Consider the following 27251-nt stretch of genomic DNA (forward strand, 5'->3'; position numbering starts at 1 on the left):
TCAAACTAATGACACCATCTTATGGCCCCCTTCAAGCCATACAACTTTTGTCTGAAACATTTCTTTCTAAAGTGCATAGTTTATGAAATATTCGACCGTTCCGGTACTTTTTGGGACACCCGTATATACGTATATAGGTATAGGTTTTTACAAAAAAATTAGTTACTTTTTGAGATATTAAGCAGCGTAATGTCTCTTTATAAAGTAAACAACAGATGCTTCTTCTATGCAATATGAACCGTTTCCTCTGTGTACCGCAAAGTAATGTCACCGCCAAGTTTTTACCCGCCAACAAAAAGTGACGTTTTATATTTATATATATATTTACTGTGACATTTGCCGCTAGGGACTTGAAATATGAGTCTGGGAGGAAAAATTACTTTAATTTTTTGTCACATAGCCTCTCTTTTTACTCTTTATGCACGGATATCAATTGTCGAAAGTTAATTTTTTTTTCATTCGCAAATATCGGAGAAAATTGCTTTGCTGCTGGGTTTAATTAATAAACGATTGCGCATAAATCAATTAATGAACCTTTCGCGTAAATTATAGAAAAAGTGCACTATTCAGAGTCACGAACCGAGGTATTTATCCAGGTATTTAGTAATCTGACAAATTTGAAAATAATCACGTTAGTTTTTTCACAAAACACAAGGTATTAAACAACAGATTTATCCAACAACACGCGCGAAATTGCGCGTATTGTTGCGCGTTTGTTTTGTCTCGCAACGTGACATTTACCGCGGTCAGTTTTCTGCAAAAAGCCTCGCTCCGCGATTTGCGAAGCAAATACACCAGAAACATTTATCAAAGTACAGGGTAATTTAAATTCGTTGGAAAGAAGAGGAGGGGGGGAGAGAGAGAGAGAGAGAATGACGCGACTTTGCAGATTTTATTATGTGGAAAAACATTTGAACCGTCGGAAAACTTGGTAAGCGGTCGCTCGATGATTGTTTGAATAATGCAACTGTATCTTGCGAAGAGCGATTTCATAAAATCTACGTAAAGCCAACAATTCGGCCAATTTCGGTTTTGCAAATGAATGAATAAATGAGAGAATGCCCGGGTGCAAATTACAATGATCTAATAAAGCTCAAGTGTTAATCCTGAGGAATTAACCCTTCTCTCTGTAGTCACGATTGAGTAACATTTTCAAATATCAAAGTTGCAAATAATCTGCACGTCTTTTTAAACTCGACGATATTAAATCATTTTCGCGTGCTCTTTTCTCATCTTAACTTTCTGATAAAGATGAAATATTTTCGTCAAAAGGAAAATCGAAATTATAAAATTCCAAAACATTAAATATTCCATGTATAACTAAAGACTTTACGTCAGTTTACGTCAGTGCTAAAATAATATATTCATCTTTTACCAGAGATTATTATCTCTGAAGACTTTTATTAAACTATAAAGAATATTCAATGTGAGAGAGTTTGAGTGTACGATTTAAATTAGATTTTTGTTAAAAACGATATCCACCGCATCTTTTGCGGACAAACGTTATGCCAGTCACGCTTGCATTTTCCTGTCCTGTACCGCCCTGTATATTACGTCCTGTACAACATCGAGACGATACGACGTCGCTCTGGCTGCCAATATCCTGAAAATTCGATAATTCGCTTCCATTTTCGGTGATTCCCGCGCCAACGTGTGTCGGTGTGTGTGTGTGTGTGTGTGTCGCAAAGAGCCGACGTTCGCATGTGAGCCGAGGTGCCATCAAGGCTTAACCACAGGTTACAAACCTTAATCGTTCCCCGCTGCATAGCGCCTGTCCCGTCTCATTAATGAAATGTACGGCCGAATTCGGCAACCGCGAACGCGAATAACTCTTTAGTACGACTTGTTCGCAACTTTAACATATGTTCCTCGCAACGATTAAGTTTTCCTTAACTCGTCTCGAGAGAATCGTTGATTTAATAACGGAAAATGTATTAGAGATGTTTGGTAATTAATGTCAAATCCTTTTTTCGAAAAGTTAAAAATTGATTTCTCCTTAGAATTGATTTTGATTCTGTTATGCAATTAATACACAATTAAATTATGTAAATTGTAGTGTAAAATATGTAGATATAGAGATAAAATATAAAACGTTATTTTTTTTATTTTAATAATTTTTTTATTTTGATAAAAAAATTATTATTTCGATATGTAAGTGTTAAATATAATTGTGAGAAAACACTTCTTACGGCCGAATTCGGCAACCGCGAACGCGAATAACTCTTTAATACGACGACTTGCTCGCAACTTTAACATATGTTCCTGGCAACGATTAAATTTTCCTTAATTCGTCTCGAGAGAATCGTTGATTTAATAACGGAAAATGTATAAGAGACGTTTGGTAATTAATGTCAAATTCTTTTTTCGACAAGTTAAAAATTCATTCCTCCTTAGAATTAATTTTGATTTTATTATACAATTAATACACAATTATTTAAATTGTAGTGTAAAATGTGCAGATATAGAGATAAAATATAAAATGTTATTTTTTTTATTTTGATAAAAAATTATTTCGATATGTAAGTGTTAAATATAATTGTGAGAAAACACTTCTTACCGCCAAATTAAAAATTGATTCCTCCTTAAAATTGATGTTGATTCTGTTACGCAATTAATATACAATTAAATTATTTAAATTGTAGTGTAAAATGTGCAGATATAGAGATAAAATGTAAAAGGTTATTTTTTCTATTTTAATAAATTTTTTTATTTTGATAAAAAATTTATCTTGATAAAAATTTCTGTTTTATTTTGATAAAGAATTATTTCGAGATGTAAGTGTTAAATATAATTGTGAAAAAACGCTTCTAAAAATAAACAGTTACGTTCATAAACACAATAGGTAATAAAAACAGAAGTTAGAAAAGCAGAAATATATATCTTGACGGTGAAAAATACACTGTACGCAGCAACATAAATGCTTCCATTTTTATTTCAGCGGGCAGCCAGGCATTTTCACGCGTTTTAATACTTTTCGACACCACGTGTATGTACGATAGTGCGAGAGATTCATGTGTACACAACAATCCGCGAACAAGTTTAGATTCATATGAACCCAGGGGACAATAGCTCGCATTTCTACCCTCAATATTGTCACCGGAAAAATCCCGGTAATATACCTGCGCGCTAGTCGACATTGCGTATCTCCGCGCTTCCTCCGGTCCATTAACAAGTACTTCCGGTATGACACTACTCCGAAATACTGACGCGTCGATATTTGGGGTCACGCATTCTGACAGAAACAGTTGTTAACCAACGATTTATAATAGTAGCCATCGGTTTGCAAATATTTACGTTAAATTAATAACGTTTTAGACAGGAGAATAAACAAGCCTTTAATTGTCAGATATTTATCTTTGTTATACAAAATAAATATCAATTTGTATTAAATCAAATATGGAAAACGCATATAAAGTACCCTAACAACAATTGATACAATACCAGCAATATATAGTGTATAAAGATATTATAAATTTTAACAAAATAAACAAAATAATTTTAATAGCGAAACTGAGTGAATCATTTTATATATTGATTTGTGATACACACATGCACATACACATATATTTTTATAATAAAATATAATTTACACTACATTAACTAATCAACTTACACTAAATTAACTAATTAAACGGTATGTATGCGTTCACAAATCAATGTAAAATATTGTTTAATCACAATCCCGATATTAAAATTATTAATCAAATTATTGATTCATGATTTTTGAAAAAATAAAAAAATAAAAATAATGGATTCTTTTGACTGATTCTAAATATTATTGAAAAGAGAAAAATATTTTAAAGAGAGCCTGAAATATTGTTTTCAGTCTAATTGTCTCCAACTCCAGAGCCACCCTTCTTCGCGGCTGCTGTAAAACGATTATTTGCGCGCGCGATGTGACACCCGTCGCGTCTAACTAAAATCGATTGCAACGGTTCGTCGTGCATCGTTTCATTAACCCGATATCAGGAGTCAGGACGACGATGAATAAAAAGGATCGCCCCGGCTAGTGAAAAGCCCGACGCCGCTCGGCGCGCGCGCGTAATGGTAATTTATGGCAGTAACTAATTGCCCTTACACACTCCTCCTCCCCACGAACATCTTTCCCGAGACGATATTTCAATGGCTAAGTTCCTAGTTCGCCATGAGCTAGGCGTCGTCGCGCGTTTTTCGCGTGTACGAGATGCGCCCGCCCGCTTTTCTCCGGCCGACAAGAAGCCGACCTTTCTCTCGCCGGCCAGAAATGAATCACCAGAGCGCGGCGGTGACGGAAATTTATTCGATGGTGCACACACAAGTGCCAGCCGGATGGCGGAGGACACGGAGGATCCTGCTGCGGTGACGGCATGATCGACTTGCATGATCTAATTGTTCAAATATGCCGAAAAATTTCGACTTAATGATAAACCGCAATGTTCAGCGGAATTTCAAAGCTCACGTCATGTATTTCGATGTACTTGCTTTGTTGGTAAGCGAAAATTTGCATACGCGAACGTAATATCGTGAGATTCTTTGAGTCATCCGGTGTGTGATTCGCAATTGAAATCTTCTTGTAAGATCTCAGAATTATTCGTAGGAATAAAAATTAAATGAAAAAATTAATTTTTATTTATTTATTTAAATCAAACTTCTAATTATTAATTCGGAATGTGTTTAATTATAAGCACAGGCTGCATTTAAAATTTCAGTCATCCGGTCATCATAATATCGTGAGATTCTTTGAGTCATCCGGTGTGTGATTCGCAATTGAAATCTTTTTGTAACTCGGAATTATTTGTAGAAATAAAAATTAAATTAAAAAATTAATTTTTATTTACTTATTTCAATTAAATTCCTAATTATTAATTCGGAATGTGTTTAATTGTAAGCACAGGCTGTATTTAAAATTTTAATTCGATAAAATTTTAATTCAAAAATACGGCTGATGAATTTTCGATAAGAAAAATTATCACTGTATGTCCCTTGTGCGTGAAGTAGGGATATAAATCTCTGATTACCCTGATATATACGACAGTGGTATATGGTGAGAAGCGAAACCGCAAACCGGCTCGGTCGCATATATCATTCAAATGTGACATTGCTCGTAAATGTGTTGATTTTGCCTAACCACATTTATGAAGTTTAATGATTACGTTTCCATTTGATCTTTTGTGATTGATACAAGAGACTTTTAAATAATTCATGCGATAGTAAATAAGCTGATGATAGATGTAACAAGAATTATGCCGCTCACTAAGCTTGAAAGATTTAAACGTGCTAGGATTGCCCTTCTCTCGTGATATGCATATTACAATGGGACCATTTATGATCATAATCGGGCAGACAAAGCGATTCATATACGACAGCTACAACGTGCTAAGGCCTTGCCATTTGTATTTATTAACCAAGTGCCTGTGAATTTAACGTATGCCGTGAATATCATTTGTATGAATTTATTCGGTATAAATATAGCGCCGCATGTTATTCAAAGTATGTATAGCTTTTCCTATTGTAAAAATAATCTTTTAATTGCTAAAAAGTATTTAACGACAAATTAAATTGACAGATGAACTCTAAAAGACGCCATCATTAATTACGTCACAAATACGCAAAAATACTTTCATCGAATCTTACGTTTCGCGTTCGCGCGAGAAAAGAGAGACACAATCGGCCAATAATTCATCGTATTCATTGCACTCTATCGGTTGGCACGGTTCCCGTAAATGAACAGAGGCAAAAATATGCTGCGTCCCAACAGACTCTGCCGAAAAGGCAGCCTGTGAAACAGGCGATAGAAGAAAAATTCAATCGTTTTTCAATCAAACCGTACGATGAAGTTCGCATTTGAAACCCAAGACTTGTTTCGTACACAAAGACTAAAGATTTGCTTGATGAATACATTTTCGCTTTTATGTAAATGATGATTAAATTTCCAGAACTGTATCTGCTGATTCAATTTTTGTATATGTATAAGTGATAATTATAATATTTAACTTGAAAAAAAATTAGATTATTTTTCAATTATAAAGATATATTAAAAATGGGAGAAAGAAAATATAACGCGGCAGATAATTATTAATTTATGCTTCTGAAAGAGAATCAATTTTCGGATAAAACTCTTTGTTAGCAAAATATTTAATATCAAGAATTTTAAAAAATCTAATAAAAAATAATAACGTTTCATGCTTCAATTTTGTCAATAAGCCTGTATTTTCTCTACAAAGCACTGCGTGTATAAAAAATACATATTACACTAATATAAAATATTACGTTAACGTTTGAACTGAATTTTGCATTGAACTTGAGTAAATAGAAAATGTGCGGTCAAAATATAGGCCAATATGAATATATGAAATAATTTATCGCGTCTTTTAACAAATTTTCATTACCACGGACCACGTTAACCTCGCATATTGACGGGATTAATAAAAAGAAACCGTTTAACTAAAATTGCGCTGGACTTAAAATTGAAGATATACGTAATTCAATAAGACGGACAATTGTGCAAAATTCAAACGCGCTATTCTCCCGCAAAAATCCGGGGTGGATTTTGTGCTGGTTTTTATCTTTTTAAATAATATTGAATGTGTGTTTTCCTCTTCATTAATTTCTCTGCGCAGTTATTATTACAGCGCACAGTATACAATGATAATTGTGCGCTCAATTGCATGCAATTTCATAAAAATTTAAAAAAATGCAAAAGTGTTTATACAATTTGTATTTTTATAATTGGAAAGAATCTTTTCCCTTCGCATCGTTTTAAATCTATCGAATTTGAAAATATTTAGCAATAATTATCAAGTATTTCGTATTGATTACATCATTACATTACATCGCGTATTATACATTTAATATGCGCATTAAATATTATTACAGAATATTGTTGCACAAGAGAGATATTACGCATATGTAGAGGAAATGGAACGCACACGACACATACATGGTATATACGAGGTCTTCCGTTCGTATTCCTATCCTGGATTTAATCGCGAACAGTTGCACAGTATTCCGCCGAATGTAAACGAAGGTTTAGAGAATCCGGTAACCATATTTGGCGCTAAATATGCGTAGGAAGCGCATACGCACGCACGGAGATTATGTATTTCATCGGCCTAAATGCGCTATTCCGCGTGAAAATGGTAACGGGTTTAGGAGAAAATTTCGGCCAGAAAGTGCTTGTTTATTTATAGCACGATAGCAGAGCGCGGAGAAGGTGCATTGTTTAAGCACAGTCGATTAAGCACGGTCCGTCGTCGGATTATCCCTTAATGAATCGATTCGGTGAACCGCAAGACTCTGCCGCGGGTTTACAGTATTTATTGAGCGGACCAACGATACATCGGAACCGTAAAATTGGATCGAAATCAATGAGAGCAAAGGTTGCCTCAATAAAGAGAACAAGATTCTCTCATGCTAATTATCTCGGCGGCCTTATTGTTGTGTTTCTTTTTTTTTTTTGGCTTGTGAAATCTTCTCGTAATTAGCGTATTCCGTTGTTGCACATTGAAATGAATTCGACTATTCACGATTGTGAAGGTACAATTATAATTTTCAATAAGCAGCCATTAGGTTTTGAAATGAAGAGAACCGAAAATATCATTTTGCTGCAACAATAATAGATTTCCAGTCTAGTTGATTCGATCCCGCGCATTCGTTACTTTACCCTTGATTATGTTCACAGAGAGTCTGTTGCTCGTTGAATGTAAAACTCGGTCAACCATTTAACAGTCGCGCGTGTGACACGAGAAAAATTACAGATAATAAAATATACGAACCATAAAGCGCGCTGCCGCGGAAATTCTTGCGGACGATGTTACACACGCGCGTTTATCGATGAGATATGTAACAAATAATAGGGAAATCAGTAATTAAAATCGGTAGTTTGTAGCGCGTATTTAAAAAAAAATTGCTGCTCCCATTTATATTTTTGGAAAGTTAAAAAGAAGCGCTTCGAATATAATTACACATGACGAGTTATACTTTCGTAATAAGCGCATTTTATTCATTTGACACGCTAATTATATTGTATCATACTGTTGCAGGTAATAATTTTAACGTAATTTCGTAGCAGGCCTTTTCTCTCCGTCTCTACTTCCCTTTCCATCTCGATCTCTGAGAGATTAAAAATGTTATCGTTTTTATTACAGCTTCTAGTAATATAACGGTGTTACTTCTATTATTTCATGTTATGCTAATATTTTATGGAACGATGAGTATACCATCATATAAAAATCATATCTATCATATTTAATGTAAATTAATATATAGCTGCGCACGTGTGTGTCTTTCTGATATTTCAATTATAATAAGTAATATTCTATCTTTAGATACTATGCTTTCTATGCTTGTATGTGTGTGTGTGTGTGTGTGTGTATTTGAAATTTTTTTAAATATTTTAAGAGAGAAAGAAACAATATTGTTTTGAAAAACTAATTGATTTTTGTAAATTAAAAAATAATAAATTCTGGTTTTGCAATGTGACACAAATAGTGATAATAATAACAAATTGTAAAATAAAAATATCCATGGTATATCTTTCACCATATAAATGATATAAATCGAGTTATCTTATTATTATTTTGCAAAAATATTCTATATTTTTGTTTGAGATTGTGTAAATATTCATAAAAATATTGCTTTATTCTTTAATGTTAAAAATATTCGACAACTTATGTTGCTAATATAAAACTTAGCGGCCTTAATTCCAGAAAGCAAAAGAAGTAATAAAGATTTTGAGCGTATGCGCGAATGCAAGACGAATAAATCTGTTAATCCCGGCTCTGTATAATTACCGCGATAAATTTATTTTATCGGCCACAATATATATTATCGGTATTTGTATCTGATCGAATACACATGTGTTTGCAGAAAAACTGCTACAAATCACACGCATGACATCACATACTCGTACATTCACAAGAAAACGAACGTCTATCCCTGATAGATAAATATAACAGCCAAATACTCCGAGGGATATTGTCGGAGATCTCTCAGAATTTTCTCTTGCAATATCGAAATTTACTTTCATAACAAAGATAACAATAGAGGAGATTCACTCGGTAAATATTGTATACTTGTTTCACAGATTAACTGACCTTAGTATTCGATTTGAAATAAACCGAGAAAGAGAAAAAAAAGGAGGATGAACAAAAGTTCCACATGTTTCAAATTGATTAAAGTTCATTTAAAAATTAAAAAAATTAACTTTAATCAATTTAAATAAAACTTTTTATGTGGAACTTTTTTTTCACTTCTAAATCCTCTTTTTTTCTGTTTCTCTCTCTCTCTCTTTCTCTCTCTCTCTCCATCTATCTATCTATCTATCTCTTTCTATATATATCATGTTTTATAGAATTTAAATTTATCATTTATTCAACAAATTTGAGTTTATGTTTCAACCAATTAAAATTAACAATAAATTTTAATGGAATGGAATGGAAATTTCCAATTTCGTTTTATATAACGCTCACGTGCCTAAGTCAAGTCCGATGAAACCGAAATACCTAATACTAATGTATTTTCAAATTACGTTACGTTGGAACGTTTCAATATTATATACGCCGTGATTTCGCGAACTCGCAGGCAGGCTGAACGGGTTAAGGTTACGCTAAATCGTGAACTATGAGTTATGGTTGTCAGACAGCAAGGAAGGAATTTCGCTATCAGCCCGGTGAAATATGCGCACGGAGATGGAGACTGTGTTCACTAATTCATGCGGCAGTAACCGTCGCTCCATATTTTGCATTCCATGAAAATGTATTTGTCTGTTTGAACGTTTACCTGTGGGCGCGGGTGCTTTGAGGCATTTGCGTGCGCGCGCGCGCGCGCGCGCGCGCGCGACATGCAGATTGCGCAATGTAAGCACGCAACCGTAACGCTTTGTGTGTATGTACGTGCGTAGGGCAGAGTCAGGTACCCTCAGGGTGAAGCGAGGTGAGGTTTCGCGGCGAACGGCGACATTTGTGCGGTGCTTTTCAAGCCGATCTACCATCTGCTACGCGATCAAACGTCGTCGCGCTTTATCGAGCTCCCGCCAATCCGCTCGTACAAATTGATTATGCACACAAATCGCCGTGATAAGCGCGCTAGACATTTTTCGAGAGGAGAATTCTCTCACCGCGAACACACGTTACGAATGTTACGATCCCTCGCTGCTCCCTTTTTACGCTTTTTACACGAGATACGAGCGTTACGTTGATCAATCGGTCGGCGGAAAAAAAGGTCCAGGGCGAGCATGAAAGCAATTACTACGTACACGTATCAGAGCAATCTCAATGTTTTCGAGAAAAATTCAGCAAACGTGTTTTTGGCAAGGCCGCGTAAGAAATCTATTTGAAAATTGTGCTTTATGACGCCTGTATTTTCCCGATGTTGCAAATTTATTAGAATAATATTTTGATATAATCCCGAAGCCATAAAACTTGATATTAACTATCGCGGGAATATTTGACAAAAGTATTGATTTGTGAGGCATTTTGCGCTATAATACCGTAAGTTATGAATTGGGGCATAGCTAACTAAAATAATATAAGTCATACATTTCTGTCGCACATCACACTAATTGATAAATCTGAAATTATAGTACAAAATATAAAAAAAAATAATAAATATAAGTAAATATAAATATTTAATAAAGTAGAAAAGTAAAAAAACTATTGCTTTTTCTTTTCTAAAATTTTAAAACTTTATTCATAATTTCACGTTCATAATTTAAAAAAAATGAAATTGTACCATTATTAATACAAGTATCCTTCATATATTAATTACTTTATATTGGAATACCAGCTCTCTCTTTCTGTCAGTAGGAGACACATGTTTGCTTTAAAAGATACACGTGTGATCAATCGACATTTTATGAATCAATTAACTAGTATTCGTGAAAAAAAATGATGAAAATTCCGCAAAAATAATTGGTCTCAATTAAAATTTTAACTACCCAAATTGGGCGCATCGATCAAAAAGCCGTCAAACATTTACACTCGCTAATCGGAAAGCTGTAATTCAACGATGATGTCTTATAATCTGTTCTGTATGAATTGATATGAAAAAAAAACGTTGACATGAAAAAAAAATTATAAAAATATTTCGTTTTTCGATACAATAGTTTTGTTGATATGAAATAATCAGCCATAAAAGCTTGAAATTATCACGTCATTTAAATAAACGATTAATAATTATCTCGCTTGCTATAAAAGGAAATTAATATATGCAGTATTAATTGCAAGTCGCAATTAAACAAAATTGCTCTGACAAAAATTATTCAAAACCGTCAAGTTTTGATTCATGAAAATATTATTATTACAAGATGATGAATAATACGAAAGAAAGAAAAATCATTTTTTTTACATTTTCTCTCTATTTCGTACATGTATAGCGTACAATCCATTATACACCGTATCGGTTTTCAATGCTATTATTATTATCGAGTAATTTAAATTTCCCAGAAAAATATCCCGATATCGTGTAAACTTTTAAGAACGTTTTTTTCACGTTAAAAATACTGTGTAATCTATACAACCGATACGAATTTATTGAATATAATATTATGAATATATAAGTAATAATTAATTAGATTGCGACGTTGTCGAGATCGAGAGCAGCTATATTCAACTCTTACATCAATGTGAATTCGCATTAACCTCCCAGCGCGCATTTGCGGCTTTTTTCAAACATATAATTTCGACTGAAACTTGATATCGAATCGCTGTAAGAAAATAGGAAAAAAAATGACATATTTTATGTATGTGTGTATTAGGCAAATTGCCGCGAGAGAAACATCTTTTTTCCTCTCTTTCTCTCTCTCTCTCGTTCGAGATCAATCTTCCTGCCGCACGCAAATTGTGGCACAATTGCAGGAAGAAAAAACCCACGAGAGAGAGAAACCTCAATTTTTTTCGCCGGCAGAAAATAATCCTCTTACCTCCATCGAGAAGATCCTCCCCTCGCATCCGCGATGATGATTCGGGTACTTGGCACAGGCTCGTCGAATTTCCCTTGAAGTGCCCTCGAGCTCGTAACGAAAGGGGATAGAAAAAGCGAGAGGGAGAAAGACTAAACGACCTTGACTCCGGAATTACTTCTCGGCGAGTTTACGCGGCCGCGGCGGTTTACGAGACGCGCGCCATCCGTTCACGACGCGTACGCGCCCGCATCTCGCTGCCCGTTCCTACGGGATGCGATAACGATGATGATCAACGACGACACGACACGACACGACACAGGTGGTTGGCGCGCGGGATCGTTTGGCCTCGCTCGCGCTCGAGAAAAGAGAGACGGAGGGAAACCGGAGAGCGAGAACGTTACCGAGTCGAGGCCGCGGGAAAAATTGCGCGGCGAAAGCGCGACTCGTGTCACGACGATTTCCCGCTGACGTAACGATCAGCTGTATCGACTGGCCGGGACGGGAGTCGTCGCGCGACTGAAACACCTCTCTCTGCGCTCTCTCGCGGCATCCCTATTCCGCCCGCCCCCGCGCGGTACATCCGCACCCTCTGCCGTCCCCCGGCGCGAGACTCTCTTTCGGCCTCTCTCTTTCCACCCCCCCTGCCCGTGTGGCGGCACCTCTTCCTCCTCTTCCATCATCGACGCATCCTCTTTCCATTGCTCCGCATCCTTCCACTTCCACGTCCTCTATCGCGCGCGTGTCATGTTCTGCAATTTTAGTGTGTGTATGTAGATTGGCTATAATTTTCCCTCTCTCCCTCTCTCTCTCTATCTTTCCCTCCCTCCCTTTTTCGCCGCATGATTAGAAAATTTAAAATATTCTATTATCGACAAGAAGGATATTCTTTCCGTTTTCATCCTTTCGATGGTATTTCGATAATAATAATAGACGTTCTATACTTGTGACATTGCCTGGGTTTGACATTTAGAAATTAATATCGAGTAAAAGATATATCGCATTCAAAATACAAGCTTATAAAAATATCTAAAAATATTCTGTTGATTTGAACTTTAGTTTTTTAAATCTGTACATTTTTTTACGATGCACATAATAAACATATACTCCTACATTCCTCCTGTGGAGTTACACTTCTCTAAAAATGGAAGTAAAAATTGGGTTTTTATTTTTTTCTTAAATTTGGAACAATTTAAAAAAATTAAATTGGATGGATATTTTCTACTAGTAAAAAGGTTATTTATTAATATTTTTTTCAGCCACCCGTATTGTTATAAAGGGATGAAATTACCCCTATTCAATTTTTTATTAGAACTTTTTATGAAAAACCTCCCTTAATTTTCGACAAAGAATCATCTTCTAAAATTTTTTACACTTATTAAGAAATCTGTATATATTGTGTGTGTGTATATATATATATATATATATATATATATATATATATATATAATATATTATATATATATTAAATATATATTAAATATATATATTAAATATATATATTAAATATATTGATCGTCATTGATTAGCTGCTGCGAAATCTTTTTTTCTTTCATAATTTCAAACTAGTCACGTATCACACAACACGAGATGCAGCATTGATTTTCTTTATTTTATTATCATTGATTCGACAATTACTTAAATATCGATAGCGCTCATATTTCAAATTTGAAACATGCATACTCTACATCGCACACATATCTTCCTATCTTTATTAAATATAGTTATGTAAATGCGAGGAAATGAGATTTGGAAGAGGAATTGGAGCAAGTTTCAAAACTCGCGTCTCAAAGGAAGTACGATTATTAGGTATAACACTAACTATTCCCCAGTGAGCATGGGAGTTAGACCGAATAGCACACAGTAGGAATTAGTTCACAACCCGGCTTAACAATTTCGCTATCCCTTTCTATAAACTATGATCCTACCTATGATATAGATGAAGATGGAACATTGGATTAGAGATTATCGATTTTGGTTCAAGAGGTCTTTGTAAGTTGAAATGAGAAAAAGTGTATATATATCTAAGAGAGAGAATTAGAAAGAGACTTTTTAACTTAAAATAGGATTCTCTTCATCTATTCTATAATTCCATTCACCCGTTGCCATTCGTCTTTCTATCTGTCTAATAATGACTAAATTGCTTCATCAATTTATGCAAAACTACTTTTCTTCTAAATTGGAATTTGAAAATTGACTTTGTCTAAGTTTTATACCGCATTCAAAAGGGTTCTTTCGAAGTAATGATGAAATGTAACGCTCATTTTTATTGTAATCGTGCCTGACTCGTCCTTCCCTTCCTCCAGTATCAATATATATCTGCGTTATAAAATTTATTTTCAATATTGCTGATGCAAATTACAATGCGTTAAAATAACACGAGTAGCTTTTACGAAACGATACTTTTTATTGGATCCTTTTCTTGGAGGAACAGCAGTGCACTTTCTTGTATTCACTTCACAGTGTCAATCCACCTGCCGATTTATATTCTACGGCAAATTCATGCTCCTCACGATTCTGTCTGCAAATAGCAATTTCGATACTGATATCGTGCAAGAAAGATGATGATATCATCCTAGTAAAAAGACTTGAAAATTCAGACAGGTACTTTATTCGTCATGTATATGTTTCGCATAATTTTTCTATAGATTTTTTCGTATAGAAAAGAATAAATTAAAAACAGCAATGATAATTGCATAATGCATATATTTATCTGTCAATTTTTCTCAACAACTTTTTATCACTACTTTGTGTAGTTTCCTTGCTTTATCGAGTGTACTGATAAAAGAAACTGTTGTACTTTCAAACAGCTACCAAACTTATTATGCGACCAGCTTTCTTTTATCGGCCAAGTATTTATATAACTACATATACATGCTTGTAATACAAAACAACTTTTTTTGCCCGTGCACTTGTACGGAATCCTATCTCGATCGTGTCAAAAAAGCGGATCAATTTTGCGAAATAATGCCATTCTTCTTCTTACAACGCAGTGCATTTGAGCATCGTATAATATAATCGATAGTTTATTCCAAAATATGTAGATACCGCGATACATTTCTTTTTGTTCTACTACCTTTTTATAATTAAAAATTTTAATTTTTTTAACTCGATTAGAAGAGATAAATTCTAATGCTTAAAGAAATATAATTAATGTAAAAGTTATATATACAAAATCTATTTCCTCTTCATATAAAAAGAAAAATTCTTAGAAAATTGTAGAAAATTGTTACTGATTTTCTTCTTACTTTGTTTTTAGATTACTTAGAAAGGACTCTTTGTACGTATATCAATTGAAAACAAAATTCAATTCGATTTAATTATATTCTGATAGATATGGATCGTGTGATTTAGAGGAGATTTGTGTTATCCGCTTTAAATTTTCCGGAAACTACGAATTGAACATCGCTGGTCGCACTTTATCTTCTCCACAGGAGCGCGTGCTTCGCACGCTACACGCCCGCATTGTGTCGACGAACTATTTTGACGGTAGACAGGCGCGAGATATGAGATAAAGTCGTTTCTGTTTGTATAGGTGTATAGAATTTTAATTTTCAATATCGCTCGGAACCACGCGGTATCGGTTTTCAAATACACCGCACATAACACATTCTTAGAGAAGGCATTTTTTCTCTCATCAACAGACTCGGGGGAGAGTTACACGTATCGTTACACGACGAAGCGTTTTTCATAAAACTTCGTGTCCCAGTTTGTCGCAAAAAGAAGAAAAAGATTTCGATGATTCCAGCGTAATAAATCGAAGTGTATTATTAAATCCTCATAAATCGCCGATTTTACTCGTGACGAAATAGCGTAACGAGTGAACGAGCACGTCGTCCAGGTCGTTAAGTATTGAAGCTGTGATCTTGCTTAAAATGCTCCCGAGCTTTTTGCGCAATTTGCCGCATGTCATATACCTATCGGGGGAGAGGCGGGAAAGGGGTCGCACGATCGAGCGATTTAGATCCAACAGGCGCCGCGCCGCCTGTGTGACATAATTTTCTTCGCCGTCGCCGACATCGAATGACATTCATCTTGCTGTCCGCTCTGTGTGATGTAGTTGCGTCATATCTCGCGGGGAAGAACTTGCCGCGATCAATAGGCACTTCTGTATATACGACGCCGGAAAATTAAGCCGGCCTCGACAAAGTTTTGCATTATGGAAAGTTCTCTTATCGGTCGAGCGGTCGGCGAAGTCCCTTTTGTGTAAACCGCTCGCCGGTGATGAGTGATCGAGGAGAGGGAAGGGGAAGCGGGGGCGTTATTACGCTCTTTCGCTTCTTCTTCTTCTTCGTCTTCTTCTGGGTTGCCTGGATAAATAATCCCGGTGTACATTATTGGGGGTGGCGGGGCATCTCGGAGAGATTGAAGGTGAAAATTTACATCTTCGCTATACATCCACTATGTGCACTCTCGAGATACTTCTTGCAGTTTTTCAACTTAAGAAATTTAGCAGAGGCAAGAGCCGAATATATTTTCTCGAATTTTGTAACGCTCTCCAATGTAAGCGAAGAACATGAGGAAGGCGAGGAAGGAAAATATGAGAATTTTAGTCGTCGTGCGTCACAAAGTTTTTCGACTGTACAGAGATAAAGGCATTTACGTCAAGAGCAAAACATGAAAACGCGCATACACATCTGCAAATAAAATAAAAAATGATATCAAAATGCGAATTAAATTTCAAGAGAGTGAAATTATTATTTAATTGATAATAATAGATACTAGTTTATGTTAGTAGTATATAGTTTTATATTTATACTTTTATCAAATTATATAATATTGAGTTATATATTTAATCAGAATTAACTAAAATTAATTAATTGTAATATTAATTATGCAAAGAAAGAGACTTCTTTCCAATATAATTTAAAAAATAGTGACATGTTCATATTTTAAGAAAATACGAGTGATTTTGCAGCAATCATTCAGTATGCATTTATTCTTAATTAATATTAATATCTCAATTAATTGTATACATATAAATGCACAGCATTTTACGTATCATCTTTTTTTAAAGAATAATTATTTTAATTTTAATTATTTACATAAATATACATAAAAACATTAATAATACATATTAATAATAAATATGTACTAATTAAAAATTTATTTTATATAAAAGAAATATCCAAATTCCTACAACTATAAGCTAAGGATTGCACATAAAATTATTTTCATTACATTTTTATCAGCTTATTTAATTGTGCATTGTTATGAGTGTTAGGTTTTAAAACTCTCATAAAAGAAATGTGCATATTGTCTAATGTATTGTAATTCAACAGCTAATATATTACATAAAATTGAAATTTAGTACCTTTATTACATGCTAATTGGCATGAAAAGACCTTATATCATATCGGATTATAGTGGAACATAAATAACTATGTCATATCATATATCAATATGTAACACATATTTTTAAATTATGTTTCCATATGTAAATATGACACAATTCAGAAAAACTGAATTTTAAAAAATCAAAGTTATCATCTGATTTCTTATCAAATATTCATTTTAATAAGGTTAATCTTTTAATGAAACTTTTTCCCTGCAACAGATATAAAAAATAGATTCAAAAATTATAATAAAATTATATAAAAGATCTTTGATCTTTTATATATATTGCATAACAATTTATATATATCTCTACTTCTTGGTTGCATACAATTGTAAAATTGCATGTAAATCTACTTTACATATAGTGTGTGTATTACAATATTTTTGCAGCTAAGAATATATCATTATGGGCGGAAACGGGAGAGTAAAAGTGCTTAGAAATCTTCATTATTACAGAAAAATACACATTGATTACAGACACCTTAATTACAGTCCACATTGCTGTCGCCAAAACATCTGTACTAATGTTTACTAAATATGATTCAACAGGTACGAGTATTATCTTTTATTAGGCTTTCTAAAAAGACTGTCTGGAAAGAAAAAGATACATATTCGGCACGTATACTTTCAACGCAGACGATTAATCGTCAAATTCATATGTTTGGTGAGGTTTCCAACGAAGCTGTTGAATACACCTAAAACATAATGATATATTAATTGAGAAAATCAATTAGCAAAACATTGGGGATAACAATTCATCAGTAATTAAGAATAATCATATACATATAAATTCTTTTTTTTATAATAAAAGTTGATAAGAATAATAATAAAATAACAATTTTTTTATAAGTTTAATAAATAAAAAATTTCATACTTTTTTGCAGATAACATAAATCCTTTTGGTCCACATGTAAATACACATCCTTCTGATGAACACTCGCCAATCAATTCTTTTAATAATTCATCTGATAAAGTACCGCGTCTACCTTCCCACTTATCTCCTGCTTGTGAAAGGATATGTGTAACTTTGAATCTAATAAAAAAGATAACAAATATTACGAGATTGAATTTAGTTTAATAAATTAAGTATCATTTCTTTTTTATTTTTATTTTTACAAAAATAGTTAAGCATAATAATAAAATACTAATATAATTATGCAGGCCAATATTTATATGTAGATGTAGTTTCTTTCTGCCCACTTTTCAGGCTTATTCATTCTGTGTGCGTACTTACTTCTTCTCTACAGACACTTTGTCAAGTTGTGTCACATAAAACATATTGTCTTCGTCCTTATTGAAGTTTAGAAGATTGATTAATGTTCTGAAAAAGTATTAGATAAATTAGGGGTAACAAATACAAAAGTAAATAATATTATATCGTTACTAATTAGACTATTGTTATCGATACAATTAATATCATGTTTTTCATTATTTTGTTGTTATTCCGTATTATTTTAAAAATTTAAAAACGAGAGAAATTAAGATTTAAGAAAGCAAAATCTCAATAAACCGAAAATCTATACACTTATACTTACACACTGCGTCTTGCTAGTGCTCGCTGAATTATTCCTAACATTACGGTTAAACCCGTTCCACCTGCCAACATATGAATGACAGGATACCGATCGAAAGACTCGGTTACAAAGGCACCTAAACCATTGCTCATAGTAAGGGTTTGGCCAGGTTCTAATTTAGTGATGGACGGACTGAGTGCACCATTCGGATATCGCTTTATCATTAAGCAAATACAATCTGGCTTGTAATTTGGCGCCATATCTTCAGGATGAAGGCACGGTGGGACAGGCGTGTATGACCTTGATACTTCCATTCCTACAACAAACATAACAGAATATATTAGTATATTTTTGTACAATATTTTCACGAATATATCTATATAAACAAAAGATATCCAAAGCAAATATTTATATTATTATATACTTACCCATTACATTCATTTTAACTTCTATGTGTCTACCAATGGGAATAAGTTCTAGAAAATCTGTTGCACGTAAAACTAACAAATTAACTAGTTTGCAAAGGGGTGTATTACTGAGTACTTTGTACTCTTTGTACGTGCGTTTGCTTGTGATTGATTCTCGCGATAATGTATGATTTCCCTGAGATTTCCAAATATCTTTAATCTTCTTTGTGAATGTAAAATCTACCTGCAACATTTAAATCACAAATTTATGTTTAAAAATAAATATGTACCTTGTTTTTACATGAACTTATTTAAGATAATTTACCTGCATTATATCGAAATCTCTTTTATACAATGGCGGCCATTCCACATCTGCGATTAATTCGAGCTCATCGATGATAATGTGCTTTTCGAAAATCAGCTTAAAGATGAGTTTTGAATCACTTAACCTTTGCAATTGATAATATACTCCTTGGAAGTCGCGTATAGTTTTATAAAAGAGCGTGATAGAATTAGATGTTTGCCGCCAATCCATATTTACATTAAATGAATCTGAAGAATTTTCTTCAACTGTTTTTTGTGCTAAAACAATGAGATATTATTACTAATAATCATCTTACAATTTATTTGATGCTTAATTAAATATAAAACTCAATTAATTCTATCTCTTTGTTCATTTTTATTTTAGTTATAAATCATTAACACACATGGTCGAAACGTCGTATTAATAAACTAAAAATTTTTTTTGGCTAGTTTGGTTGACTACAGTTTTTCTATTGATCCTTTGATTACTCGACTAGCGACATTAAATTATTTACAATTATAAATCATTAATTTAATATATAGATATATATAATAATATAATAAATCCAATAGAGGCATTTGAATAAAAGCATCTTAATTTATAAGTGAAACAATTAAAAATAAATAGTTAAAACAATTAAAAATAAATTTGTAAAAATTAAAACTTTTAAGAATAATATAATTTTAATGTTTATCGATTTTCATAAAAAACAAGAGAAATTATTCGATTAACTTTGAGCAATTGTGTCCACAAATATGTATGATAAATGTAATAAACCAATACGATCTACCAATTCAGCAATGCTCTTCTAAATATAAATGACCCAGAAAACAGTTCGATGCAACAGCTACAATAGGACTCACCAGTGGAACTTTTGCTTAAACCTAACGTCACGGACGAACGGTTGTTCGCACTCGAAACCGACCTTTCCGTTATGGAAGAAATACTCGACGTGGAAGAAACACCGCGGCTTAATCTGCCTACGACGCATTTTTTTAAAATGCTCTGGTAATTCACCCAAGCGTGAACCTGGAATTAACGATCTACGGATACATAAAAATAATTACTTAGCGAGATGACGCTGCAATACAATATAATCATACGATGGCGAATAAAGGACCTTACGTTTTCGAATAACTTTGTAGCGTCCTTCCCAACGCCTCTCATCAATTCGTCGACTCCACCTGGATGAAAATCCATATAACGCGTAACATTGAATACTATCCCTGCAAACGAAATCGAATGTTAAGACCGAAAAACTCAAAGTTTAAGTTACTTCGAATTTTGGGCGACAATAAAATTCCATTTATGTGCACATAAATTAAAAATAAGTAGCAAAAGCTCGCTGAAGTATATTTTAATTATCATATAAATAATTACATAATTTAACGCTACGATTTTTTTATGTATAGCATATTAAACATGTTTGCAGATAGTTGATAATGACAAAGAGGTTCTTCTTTTAATGTAACAGCATAAAATACAAACCACATATCGCGATCCAAGCGTCGGTTTGCTTATTATGATTAGCGAGCTCAGATAATGTTACGACTCGTTGTACACCACCAACTCCAGTTAAATCAACTCCCGAGTTACCTAGACGGATCCAATCCATCAGACTATGCCCCGGTGCTAAAGCTGTCTTATTTCGTGGGTTTCCTGTAAGAGAATAACGAAGATAAGAATCGAAATTGATCATTCATTATACTTACACTCTAAATTGTGCATTAGAGACACGATAAACTTATTTAGGAAGAAATAAAACAGTATATTCTTATATCCTAATTTCAAAATTTTAATGCCTGTAATCAATTTAATTTTTGTATCTGATTTTCAATTAATTATCATCATTAAAATTATCATATAAAATAAAAATTAGTTTATTACTTCAATTCCATGTGAATTCTTAATTCGATTTGTTTTTTAACTTTTTTAACTGATAATCTATTTGAAATATTATCACTTTACTTTATCATATTTTTTAAATTATCGCATGTTTCAAAAGTTGTTCTTTCCGCTTTTTTCACCCACGCAATATACGTCATCTATATATTTACTACATAAATTAGTGCTTGAAAGCATAGGCACATTTACCCATAACGATGAGCATGTGCACGTACACGTGATCGCGAAAATAGATTAATTGGTAATTACACTAATTACTAACCATCCTGAATCTGCAGACCAAGACTCTGCGGAGAGCCATCGCCATCCGCGGCGGAAACCAAAGAAGCGCCGCAACATCGTGGCATTTTTTCATGGGAACGACAAGAATCGCGGAGACACGGTCATTTTCATAATTATTTTTTTTTTAAAAAAGGAAGAAGGCGAAGACCACAAAAAATTCTCAGATTATCTCAATTTTTGATACTTTTAATACCACTTGAAAATTTTAATTTTCTTCACGCATACGAGACAGAACAGAAAAGGTAAACGAAGTTTCTGTCCTTGAAAGAAATGATAAACAAAACATTATTATTTTAGTATCAAACGCTAGAGATGTAATAATGTCACAGGTAAATATCGTGGTGCGTGTCAACTATGCGTAGAAACTATGAATATGCGTATATATTTGTTAAATAAGAAAACAATTTTTATAAAAAAAAATCTACAGAATATTTTTTAGTCAAATTTTTTAAATTGATTTTTCCTTAACAATAATATATATCGCGAAAGATCATTATTTTTTGCAGTTTTCAATTTTTTCATCATAAATAAATATCTTCGTAATGATTAAAAGTCTATTAAAGATTCATTTGTGATCAATGAACTAGAGAGCGTATTAGTTTTGTTAACTTTTCAACTCTACAAAGTATAATATAGTTTACGAAAATCCCTTCCTTTTTCAATCGCTTGTAACCAGCAAACTATTGACGTTTCGATTGGTTACGCTATATAACAATTAAAACCAATTAACTAATTAAAGTACAAGTAATTACGAATGTTTAGTTAATTCATGAGGCGGAAATACCATGTGAATTTAATTTTAAACAAATCTTTCATGGATTCGCAAATATCGTTTACCACATCATCGATGGCAAATTTTTAATCCAATATCTAATATGCCGATAATCAATTCGGACACCTGTCTTTGATATCTGATGCCTTATATTTATCTTTAATTGCAATTTTCAAGGTAATATAATTTCGCTTTTAATATTTTGTAATTTTCATTATTATATTGCATGCTTTTTGTCTATTATTCCAAATACATTTCACATGTATTATTTTTTTTACGCGAAATAGTCTGATAAATTTATAGTATCAGTTTTCCGTTTGTAAAAATATATACATGTATATGGCATAATGTAAAAATATTTATCGTACGTTATAAAATTTTGATTATCTCTTTTTAGGAAATTTTAAATAAAGTTTGTTTATTTCGTTTTAGTAAATTTTAAATAAAGTGCAAAACTCTTCCATCTCGATATAATTATAATTAGCACCATCCAACACGCTAAAAAGTCAAATAGTTATCAAGTTAATAATTAAAGAGCTCAAAGTGGAATTCTTCAAGAAGATACACTCGATTGTTATAATATCTGATTTGATGAAACTTGTAATGAAAGAGGAAAAGTTGAAATGAATGTCCCGTTTCAACAATGCTACTCGAATTAATTTCATAGTTTCGATTAAGCGCAGTTATAGCAGAAAATGGTTTCGACCATTTGTGTGGTTTAGGTCACGATCGATCCAACCTAATAATAATAAAGATACGAGAAGGACCATTTATTATGCATCGGCGAAACGACGCGCGTGTTTAACGGTGCTCACTCAATACGGTATACCCGAAGAGGGATGATTTAATCTGTCATCTACATTAACGGAGGAAGCAACGTGCGACGTTCAAGTGCGATGATCGTGAAAACGAGAGGCGAAAAATCCACGAAACAGGAATCGAGCGACGAGAAAGCGAGATCCCGGTGATCTCGTGGTGAAGGACCGGAGGGTACTGCGCTGAAACACGCGGCCGAATATAACCCTGAGACAGGTAGATCAATATAGTAGCGATGGACGACGCTCAGCTCAACACGCAGGATCTCTTGCCAGTCTCGGAGCGTGCTCCTCTACCGAGATCAACGGCAGGGAAAGTCAGTAACACGACAGATTATTGATCATTCGATTCCGATTCAATAATAGAACGCGTATTGTTTGAATGAAATAATAAGACTCGCACGCTCTCATGGAATATAAGTGCGTATAAATCGTGCAAAATATGGAAAAACAAAATTTTCTCTCTCCTGCATACTAGTTTTTACTTTCCGTTTCACAGAACTTTTTGCATCAAACGATATAAACGATTGAAACTGATATGAACACGATATGAAAAAATTTTATTCTTTGCAAGAATACGAGAAAGTATTCCGATAAAAAATATGTGTTTTACGTTTTTTTTATTTTTATTTTTATAGAGGTTTTTCTACAAAATGAAAAGGTACACTATTTCTCCCACTTTAATTGACTGGAAAAATCAATATTTATAAAAGAGACATTCTTACCGGTAGCAGATCCGGACGACGGCATTGTATCAGTTTTTGCTTTCACTTGCTCGGGTCTAATGACTCCAGTAGGTAACATTAAAGTGTTTTTGACCAATAGACTGGTAGGTGAAGACGTTTTAACGTCCATTTTCTTCATTTTTTCTTGAATATCATTAGTATCGAAACTCTGACATTTATTTTTTTCACTTTTATCTCTCGGTTGAATCCCCGAAGAAACGTTCTTCTTCGTCGATTCCATCAGCTTCCTTTGAAATACAAGCAGTTTGAAAAAATAAAAGCGTTATGCTTTTTCAGATGCATCCCATAAACACTGCATTTAGCTCTATTATCAGTAGAAATCTGCCATACATATCATAAAAATAATACATAATTATATCTAAAAAAGAGAAACATTAAAAAAAATTACATTTTGTAAATTAAAATATTGTATTATTCATTATATTTATTAAACAAAAATAGTAATTAATTATTTTAAATGAAATTTAAATCATTTAAAGCATAGAATGATATAAATATTAAATACGGAAGTAAAATAACAAATATGAAATGTTTAATCATATTATTCTCTCACAATATTAAACATTATCAAAATTTTCATTTTAATTAACATTATTAAAATGACTTTAGTAACTTCTTTATATATCGCACAAGTTATTTCTTTCTGAGTTATAAGTGCATTAATACAACTTCTGAAATTAAGAATTTATTAAGATATTGTAGCAACACATGCATTATTACATGCGCTGATCATAGAGTTCATCATAGAATCATCCTCGTTTATTATATGGTTTAAAATTTAGAAAGCGAGATACGTCAGAGCACGATTAACATTTGCTTTCGATTCGCTTTCTTTGTACATTTCAGTTTCTCTGCATAATTTTAATTATATCTCGATAAACTTGGTATATTTATAGTCGATGTGCGGTTTCAATAGAATGGAAAAAAACTCCAATAGATATTGATGTTAAAAGGCATGATTTTTTGCTGATTTTGACTTTATCTGTATTAAAATCTTAAAGATTAGATATATTTTAAATTAGCAATTAAAAATAGTAATCTTGTGTATCCAATATAAATCTCCATACAGAAAATATTTTAATAAATAATATTTCCTATTAAATAATATTTTGTTTGTTTTAATTTTGTTTCATTTTTACTCATTGTATATATTTAAAAAAAATATAAGATTAAAATAGAAATTCTTGATAGTTTATCCGTAGACAATAAATAAGATTTCTCCATAGACAATAATTTAAAAAATTAATATAATAATTAATTAAGGTTTATCTATGGACAATAATTTAAAAAATTGCAATTAACATGATAGTTAACTGCTATGTTAATTGTTTAAATTATTGTCTATGGATAAATCTTAATTATTGTCCACGAATAAACCATCAAGAACTTCTATTTTAATCTTATATATATATATATATATATATATATATATATATATATACACATACACACACACATACATTAATTTGAATCCTAATTGTATGAGTCTATTTAAGATAAATGAGAAAGAATAAAAGAGAAATCTATTAAAACTATTAAATTAAAAATAAATCATTTAATTTTCTTACATCAAAAAGATATAAGAAAGTTATTATTGTGCTATGTAATAATATTAAGGATTAAAAAAATTGAATAATTTCGAGAAATGTTTTAGCATGTAAAATTGCCTCCGACTCGACTCGGTTTTCGTTCGTGACTTGCAAAAGATCTCGACGACATTCTCGCTGATAAAAGAGTAGAGTAATAATAAAATTACGCAGAGCGTTAAACAGTCTTTGTCGTGTGATTAGGAGGTAATTGGTCGCAATGAGAGACATTTGGTCTGTTATACATACATCAATGAATATGTGCAGAGCTTGGCTTCTGTTGCCTTTCAAATATTTGAGCCTTAAACGAAATATTATTCGGGATAGAAGCGCGTTTTACGCTTTATTTATATATCGCAAAATATAAAGCGTCAAATTATAATTAAAACAAAAAATTAATTCTAATAATTTATGCAAGTCTACAATGTTTAAAATAAAAGAGAATCTTACGTTCCATATATTGCGTGCACGATATTGATTCGAGTCTCTATTGTTACATTTATAGACTTCTCAATAGACGATTCATAAATACGCATCCAGTTTACCTCGACATTAAAAAGACTGTTTACTTATTTGTATAAGCGATCAAGCAAGCGTCGTCTATAAGTCTATACTAGTTTTTCAAAATAGGTTTAGTCATATCAAGTTTCTAGCACGCGTAAGAATAAAGTGAAACAAAATAATTACTTAGCAATAAATAAATGATTATTCTAGCGATAAAATTGCATATGCACACATATATATGCATATATTATACAAAATAATGTTTTATCATAACACAACGAATGTTTTGCAATATGTCATGTAATATGTTCAGATAAGATAATATATGCATCTCTCTGCAAGATTATACAGTTTTATTTATTTATCGATAAATATATAAACGTGAATAGCTTCATTTCCCGTGTTGCCTGTATCAGAAAGCAATTACATAGATAAGTGGAAAATAAATGTTGCGTAACTCAAATATCACTCACGAGTTCGACTCTTCAATGGTTTGACGTGTATGCGTGTGTATTTTTCGCGCTAATTTTACGTCGCAATTTCCGTTGCTGCGGAATCATCCTCGTCATCCTCGTCGTCAAAGAATCGTGAACTTACCAAAATTACTCTCATATTTCAGTCCCTCTTCGACATGCTTGCAATGTATGCGGATTAACTGTCGCAAATTAGGTTATCTTGTTCAGCTGCCGGGTGATATTTACGTCTGTCAGCCGTAGAGGACGATTAAACGCGCGGGCGAGCACGTGCCGAATATCACGATAGTTTACACTTACACGAATACACGCGTGCGCCTCGCCGGAAGGACTTAAACGACCTCGGATAATCGCTAGTCACGCTTCGGAGAGACGAGAGGTTAGGACATTCCGTTCCGACTGTTCCGCCAGCTGGTGGAACGTCTCGTCTAGGGCCGTATCTAAAATTTGACACACGACACACACGTGTCGCGTCACTTGTTTACGACCCACTTCCCTTCGGTTTATTTCGAAAAATTTATTTTTCTCTTGTAAAAATGAGAAAAAAACGTCGACGAAATGATAATTAGTACACCCTGATCGGTGGAAAAAAAATTCTATCGATCGAAACGTTGATGATACCGCAACGATTATCCGTGTCTTTTAAAAAGACTGAGATTTAAATTACAATTCAACGTTATCTCGTGTATATGAGATTATGTATCTCGCGCCAGACAGCAGGTCCATCT

The 27251-nt window shown here is 33.0% G+C and overlaps 2 protein-coding genes across 6 annotated transcripts in view; both read right to left on the minus strand.

The window, feature by feature from the left end:
• LOC105254216 (monocarboxylate transporter 4) overlaps nt 1-12386 on the minus strand; it is a 71418-nt gene extending 59032 nt beyond the window's left edge. For both annotated transcript variants that reach the window (XM_025408624.1, XM_025408623.1), the window contains exon 1: nt 11900-12386. The gene's annotated coding sequence lies outside the window, so the exon portion shown is untranslated. The remainder of the gene's footprint in view (nt 1-11899) is intronic.
• Nucleotides 12387-17665: 5279 nt separating this feature from the next.
• LOC105254205 (cytochrome b5 reductase 4) lies at nt 17666-27153 on the minus strand. Of its 4 annotated transcripts, none has more exons than XM_011262723.3 (11): nt 26648-27153; nt 23940-24187; nt 20929-21099; nt 20566-20666; nt 20304-20469; nt 19462-19718; nt 19158-19380; nt 18751-19045; nt 18450-18536; nt 18090-18248; nt 17666-17910 (listed from the first exon to the last, which is right to left on the minus strand). In XM_011262723.3, exons 2-11 carry the CDS (start codon nt 24178-24180, stop codon nt 17856-17858), a joined length of 1755 nt encoding a protein of 584 aa, XP_011261025.1. In that variant the 5' UTR covers nt 24181-24187; nt 26648-27153; the 3' UTR covers nt 17666-17855. The 4 variants fall into 4 exon arrangements, with proteins under 4 accessions (XP_011261025.1, XP_019883975.1, XP_019883974.1 ...); XM_020028416.2 differs by having other exon boundaries at nt 23940-24281; XM_020028415.2 differs by having other exon boundaries at nt 23940-24281; nt 26524-27153.
• Nucleotides 27154-27251: the final 98 nt, after the last annotated feature.

This window comes from Camponotus floridanus, unplaced genomic scaffold, assembly GCF_003227725.1.
Source record: "Camponotus floridanus strain SB8 unplaced genomic scaffold, Cflo_v7.5 scaffold22, whole genome shotgun sequence".
In the NCBI taxonomy this organism is placed as follows: Eukaryota; Metazoa; Arthropoda; class Insecta; order Hymenoptera; family Formicidae; genus Camponotus; species Camponotus floridanus.